General features: G+C 33.2%; 1 protein-coding gene across 1 annotated transcript; it reads right to left on the bottom strand.

The window, feature by feature from the left end:
* Positions 1 to 520: 520 nt before the first annotated feature.
* On the bottom strand, positions 521 to 5,012 carry LOC107855230. The gene is made up of 4 exons (XM_047397865.1): positions 4,731 to 5,012; positions 4,354 to 4,529; positions 1,873 to 2,071; positions 521 to 1,001 (listed from the first exon to the last, which is right to left on the bottom strand). The coding sequence occupies exons 1-4, from the start codon at positions 4,798 to 4,800 to the stop codon at positions 769 to 771; spliced, it is 678 nt and encodes a 225-aa protein (XP_047253821.1). The 5' UTR covers positions 4,801 to 5,012; the 3' UTR covers positions 521 to 768.
* Between the last annotated feature and the right edge of the window lie 1,915 nt (positions 5,013 to 6,927).

Raw genomic sequence — 6,927 nt, 5'->3', positions numbered from 1 at the left:
AGGAGTCTTATCTGGCCTTTACTGTTCGGAATTCCATTGCGGCCAAGGCCTCAGCTTAGATCCTGACACTGAGTTTTGAACGTAGCCCTAGTGTGTGGTAGTGTAGCAAGAAATATCTAACATGGACTCCAAGTCAAAGTTTTTTCTTTGTCGGGCCTCAATGATTTTTCACAAAAATATGTACATTAAATATCAACATGCGCACCATCGAAAAATCATCAAGATTTTCTGTAATAACATTTGTGCAATGGATCAACATGTACACCACCAGAAAATCATGATTTTCTAAGCCCAACATGAGAAGCTGGTCATAATGTGCAACGGCTAAGAAAAAGACATGAATAATATGTCTTGTATGTCTCAATAAAGATCCATAAGATATTCCAACTACATAAGAATGTCTTAAAATTTAAAAGCAATGCAATTGGTCAATACAAATTTATTCACCCAAATGTGTAAAACAATTAATGATCATCATGTATTGTTAGAGAATTTTAAGATGTCCATTTATGAAAATATGTTCAACAAATCACTTCAAAAATAAAACGTGCAAGTGTGATTGTACTGTACAGGAGGAGTATTAATCGAGTCATCTTACAGTATGATTACTGCAATTTACCCTGAAAAGTAAAAAACTTACCAAGCTCGTGGCGTTACCTACATCTGCTACATTCTCTTGCAATATTATGATTTGATACAAAAAAGTTCTACTATACAACTACATCAAGCATTTACACGTATGTCGAGAAGTGAAAAATGACTAGTTTCCTAAATAACATGACTAAGTGGCCCAATGCCTAATTCGTCCTCTATGTCATCGTCCTCTTCAAACAGCTTCAAGAAGCGAGCTTGCTCATGCTGCCTCTTTTTTTTCTTCCAAAATTTGTAGGCAGTAGCTGCTCCAAGAACTAAAACAATCGACACCAAGGCACAGATGAGAAGCAGGAATGCCCAGTGCATTCTCTGTCCGCCTTTTTCTGAGCCAGATGCGTGATTTGAAGCTAGAGTAACAGTGTACAACAAAACTGAAAATTAGTACTAAGTATATATTAAGCCAACTGCACAAAGTCACAGAAGCAGAATTAGCTTCAACTGTTAACTATATCGTAGATGCTAAAATCTTGAACTAAATTTTAGAAAAATTTAAGTTGTGTCGTCAAAAGACGTGAAAGGATCGGCCATGAAAATATTCTTTCGTCAGAATTTCCAAAGTAGTTAAACATAATAAATACGGCTGGAATAAAGACTCCTAAATTCATCCCGTGCCCTTTCTTCCACCTCTCCTCTCCAATCCTCAAACAGACTGCGCTCCCCAGGCACTATGTAAGTCAGATTATGATATCTTTACTGGTTACTGACCCTTCATAAAGGAATATTCAAATTCCAAAATGCCAAAATTGCTACATCTTGCCAGAGACATTTAACAAACCGATTTCTATGTCCCGAAGAAAGCATATTAAATGAAGCTAAGCCTCTTCCTTGTAGTTATTCACTTTGAACATTTTATTTTATTATTAATAACAGACTGCTAAACACTCTGTCTACTGGTAAGCCAAATACATGATTGAACAAAAAATATTAGGCTCGTCCGAACCTATAGCAGATACTCTTGGCTCCCTAACGAACTACTAGTGAACCTACACAACTTCTTATGGTGCACTTTATCTGAACACTTATTATGATATGCCTTAGTAGATCTGTTTTATAAAATATAGTTGGTTTTTTCTTTTACCATCTATAGATTAAAACTATTGGAGTATCCATAACTTCATCTGCATCAACAGCCTAACCTCTAATGAATCCACTAATAAAATGTTAACACATAGAATATTAATAAAGAAGGAGAAGTTCGTAAGGAATTAGAAGACTAACCATCGCGACGGTGGACACAATCTGGACATAAAAATGTGGCTTTGAACTCTTTCTTTATGTAATGACTACACTTCCCATGAGGACTAGTAAAATCAGAAGCACATAACTCCCACTCATCGAAAGTATCATCAGGCTTTATTGAGTCCTTCTCGTAGATCCCGCATCGTTTGCATTTTTTATATGTAAGCGCTGTCAAAGGCTAAAACATAAAATTCAAATCAACATCAAATTCTGGAAGGAGATTTATATTATGCCATGCACATAAAATTAGCATAAAGATCTCAAGCAGCATTCACATTTTTCAAGTTACACGGATAAAAGTTGAAAATTGAAAGAAACATTGAATTGTTTTCAAGACATGCATAAAGCAAATAAACACAGATTATTTTGACTAGAATTCCACTCTGTCATGGATGTTAGGTGTAGCTAAAGAGGGAGATTATGGTTTATGAGGTTTCAAGCTTCATTTCCTTTTTCTTATGTTTTATTAAGGAAGACTTGGATTAAGAAATTATTGTGCTTGGTCAACATTGAGCTACTAGTTTAGGATACTCTTCTCTGAGGAATGTCGTTTGGCGACAAAAATATTTAAAGAATTCAAAATAAAGTGATAAGTGTCTTAAATTAAAAACTTTCCGCTATTCCCATATAAAATTCCCAGCAACTAAGGGGTTATTTCCTACCTGAATGATGGTGATAGTACAGGTAGGAAAAAGAAACACCTGATAGTTGAAGTGTACCTTAATACGTTGTTCATGTAGTTCATGTAAGAGAAGGGAACAAAATAGTGTGGCGTGAAACTGATGACAAACTGATAGTTCAAGTGTATTTGTGACCACTAACTCTTTCTACATCCAGAAAGAAGAAGACATGAAACTCCCTGCCCCGGCCCTAAAACTACAGTAACCTAATTGAAGCCGTTCCAGGCAGCATTTAGAAAGAAGAGTTATGTCTAAGTCCACAGGTGGGCAGGTGCGACAGACCAAAACATTACAGTTGAACATCAGATATTGGGTAGATTTCCATCGATCTAACTAGGATGTAAGTCAGGAAAGATACCTCTGTAGAAATTCTATTGAGAATGCAAAGAACATACACTTTGGAAAGATGTAGGTAAAAGAATTCACCAATGTGGTAAAGGAGTAACATTCTGCCCTATGCTCCCCCCACCCACAATGTGTTACGTTTTAGAAGGAAAGTAATGGCATGGGTGCTGCCACATTTCATGTTTACTAGCAACATATAAAAGTTTGATCTTTTTCCCCACACACAATTGCACAAGTTTTAATTTATTCCAAAGAGATAGGTACATTGTCTTCGTCAAGATGCAAATATTCTTATTAAGAGGAGACCGCTTATTACAACTAAGGCAGTAGAATAGAGGCTCAAGCTAACATCTTGATGACCAAACATTGTTACAAATGGTTATTGATGAAAATGGTACTCTGGTGCAAGAGGCATTTAATGCTCACGCAGGTCCGGGGGGTGGGGGATTGGAGGTGGGTTGGTAGAATACCCCTACAAACATTGACAATTGATTCCACAGCTGGAACGCATGATCGATAGATCATATTGAACTAACTTTAATGTTGCTCCAAGGTTCCCTTCCAAATATGCAATTACAACAATAACATACCAAGTATAGTCCAACAAGTGGGATCTGGGGAGAGTAGTGTTTACGCACACCTTACCCAACCTACGGAGGTAGAGAGGTTGTTAATCATAGACACCCGGATCAAGAAACAACAAGAATGAGGAAACTAATGACAAACTACTACACAAGGCATGGCAATGCATACTAAAAACGGAACAGTACCTACAACAAGGTACAGTCAGATTTCTCTATAACGTCACCTTGTTATAATGGTATTTCACTACAATGGTCTAATATTCACCAAAATTGATTTTTCATGTTATATTTTACTTCTCTGTAACGGCATTCTACCTATAACAACAATGACATTTATTATAGTGGTACACTCTTTGTAAAATTCTCTCTATAACAACATACTCAAATATTATGTAATAATTTTAAGAAATGCACACAATAAATTTCAAGTACACATATCTAATTCAAAGAAAAAAATTGTATTTAAATGGTGTATATCAGTTATTTCATAACTTCACCAGGAAAAGGCTACTAACATTTTGTCTTTTTTATTTTTATGTTCATTCTAATTTTGCATACTTATTGTTTATAACATCTAAATGAGATATGCACATTAAATGTCAGTATATGTGTATAACATCTCCTTTCTATGGTAGCCATGAATTTTCAGACAAATACTGTCACTATAGAGAGATTTAATCGTAATAAGATAAATAAATCACAACGGACAATAGATAGTAAAAGAAATCAATGGAACAAGAATTTACAAAAGTAATACTACAACGACTAATATGGAAGGTCAAGCGAGACTATTTCAAATTGAAAAGAATTGGAGAACGGAGAGCTGGAAAAGCGATATCGCTATTACAAACCTGCCAAGACTCTTCACCTTTGAAGATATACAACACATGTTTTTTCTTCACATCAGGCAGAATTGTCTTGTTTTCCCCTTTGCACTGGAAAAACAATATCGGTTTGGATCCGAATAATTCATGTGTCTTATATATTTCAATGGAATCAAGTGTAACAACGGCAGCTCTGACTAATCCTGCATGAACAAACAAAACAAAAAAAATGATTAACTATTTATCTCAATTATATATATGAATCAAAAAGTCGCTTTTCTTCTCGATTTCAATGATCTTCAACAAGAAAATGAGACTTTATGATATAATAACTATTAGTTGAATGATCAACTCGCAACACATATTCATATTCAAGCAATTCGCTTTCCTAGGATAAAATTTACCTGCAAGAAAAAGTGATGTAGAAAAAATTAACACGATGGGAATTAGAGAATTTAAAGAATGATGATGCATCGTTACATGTAAAAGATTGTTCTTAATTTTGTGTGTAATGGGTGAAGGCGATTACACGAAAGGTGCCGTTAATTGGTTTAATTAGATCTAATTATCAGTTTAATTAGAGATATTACACTTTTATTCTATTGGGTTTGCCTTAACCACAACGAAAAAATTGTCACCATGTGATTTATAGGCGACAAGTTTGAGTCTTACGTTACACTAGGGTTATCTGTCCTTTTTTGAAATTCCAGTAATGAAAACAATTACTAATGCTCATTAGGATAGACATTCTCGTGACCTTTTGGATTGCCTTTTGTTATACTCCCTTCGTCCCATTTTATGAGTCTCAAATTTTCTAATTTGATATCCTATTTTGCTTATTAAGACAAGACAATTTCTTTTTTCCCATTATAACCTTATTATAATTGATTACTCCTTATTATTAGCATAGTTGAAAAATGTTGCAAAGAGGAGTACCATTAAAAATACACTATTAAAAATATAAATAGTGACTTGGTATTAGTCATCAATCAATATTGGAACTAACAACAAGACACAATTAAGAGGGGTAAAATGGTAAAGTTACATTATCAATCATTGTTTTCTTAATAGCTGTGTTATATATATATATATATATAATACTCCCTCCGTCCCATTTTAATAATGTAAAGGACTTTAATAATGTTGTTTGAATTTTCTCGCCCATCATTAAAAGTTTTTGCAATAAATAAAATTATTTTATCGCTCTTTTTTATTATTTTATGCTATTAAATACTTACTATATTAAACATGTTAAAAATTATGTCCAAAAAGCGAAAAAAAAATCATTTCCTACTACAATTTGCATAATGCATGCGCAAACACAACTGAACTATCCCCATGACGGGGCTTTTTTCTTCGTCTTTTGTCCTTTACTTTTTTTGTTGTTGTTTTAATTCAGAAGAATCAAAATGGAAGAAGGATGATTCTTTTGTATATGTGTTGTTGCCTAGACTAATGAATTTATATATTCATCTTAGTTGTTCTTGGTTAGTCTTACATGCACAGCTTTAGCAGAGAAAATTATTTATCAAATGACAACATTCATGAATTATTAATATGAGACACATTTTGTTTTTTATTTGTCAACGAAGAAGTAAGTTTTATATTTAATTTATTTTATTCGTACTCCTTATTTCATACTTTGTATACGTGAATTGCTCAAAAAATATTATTTTCTTTGTTGTAGTTTGTTTGGATTAATTTGGAGTTTCAATTTAAATTGACTAATGTTCAGTGTAATTTCTTAATGTTATTATGCAACAAAGATTTATTTATACCATATTATAATGTAATTATTCATAAAACCTAAATACAAATTTACAATTGTAATTGTTTTGAAAGTTTTTAATCAGAGGATCCAAATTTTTAAATAGCTTTTTCGAATTTAAAAGAAAATAAGCAATTCTGACTCATATGTTACCTATTGAGTCCTATTAACATTGCATTTTTTACCAAAAATATTTTGGGACTCACATAAATAAACTGAAAAAGAAGAAGAGCACAAGAAAGACAGTCGTACTGGCTAGAGTGGTTTTGAGAGCCATTGAGTTCTTGAATGCTCAATGTTTTTTATATTTTTTTATACCTAAGTTTTAGATTAATGATCTGGAGATTTCTCCTCTTCTTGGTTTGCTTCTGAGCAAGGTCTGAACATAAATATATGATTTATTTCACTCAAGCTTTTGCTTTATATTCCGAATTACTGTGTGCATATTCTTTGTTGATCGCATCTCTCTATAATATTGTTCAGTAGGTGGACAACATTTTTTAAATCTCATTTTTGACTGGTTGTGTGAATATTTTGTTGATCTCATCACTATAACATTGCTTTATTGTTGAAAGAATATTTTCAGATTTCATTTTCAATATGGGTACAAGGAAGCCCTTAACCATCCTTGGAATATTCTGTTGAATTTGGTCCATTGTATTCCGTTAGTAGTAACCCTTTATCGGATAATAAGTGGAAAAAGTCCCAGCAATAAAGTCTATTCAGTAGCTCAAATTCAGCAATCAAGCCACAAGTCATAGATGTGAATTTTTTGAAATAAGGAATTAAAAGAGTTTACCGTTGGCTTATTGTGCTTGGTTTACCGTTGGCTG

This window comes from Capsicum annuum, chromosome 10, assembly GCF_002878395.1.
Source record: "Capsicum annuum cultivar UCD-10X-F1 chromosome 10, UCD10Xv1.1, whole genome shotgun sequence".
Classification (NCBI taxonomy): domain Eukaryota; kingdom Viridiplantae; phylum Streptophyta; class Magnoliopsida; order Solanales; family Solanaceae; genus Capsicum; species Capsicum annuum.
This window is presented reverse-complemented; position numbering and strand designations above follow the sequence as displayed.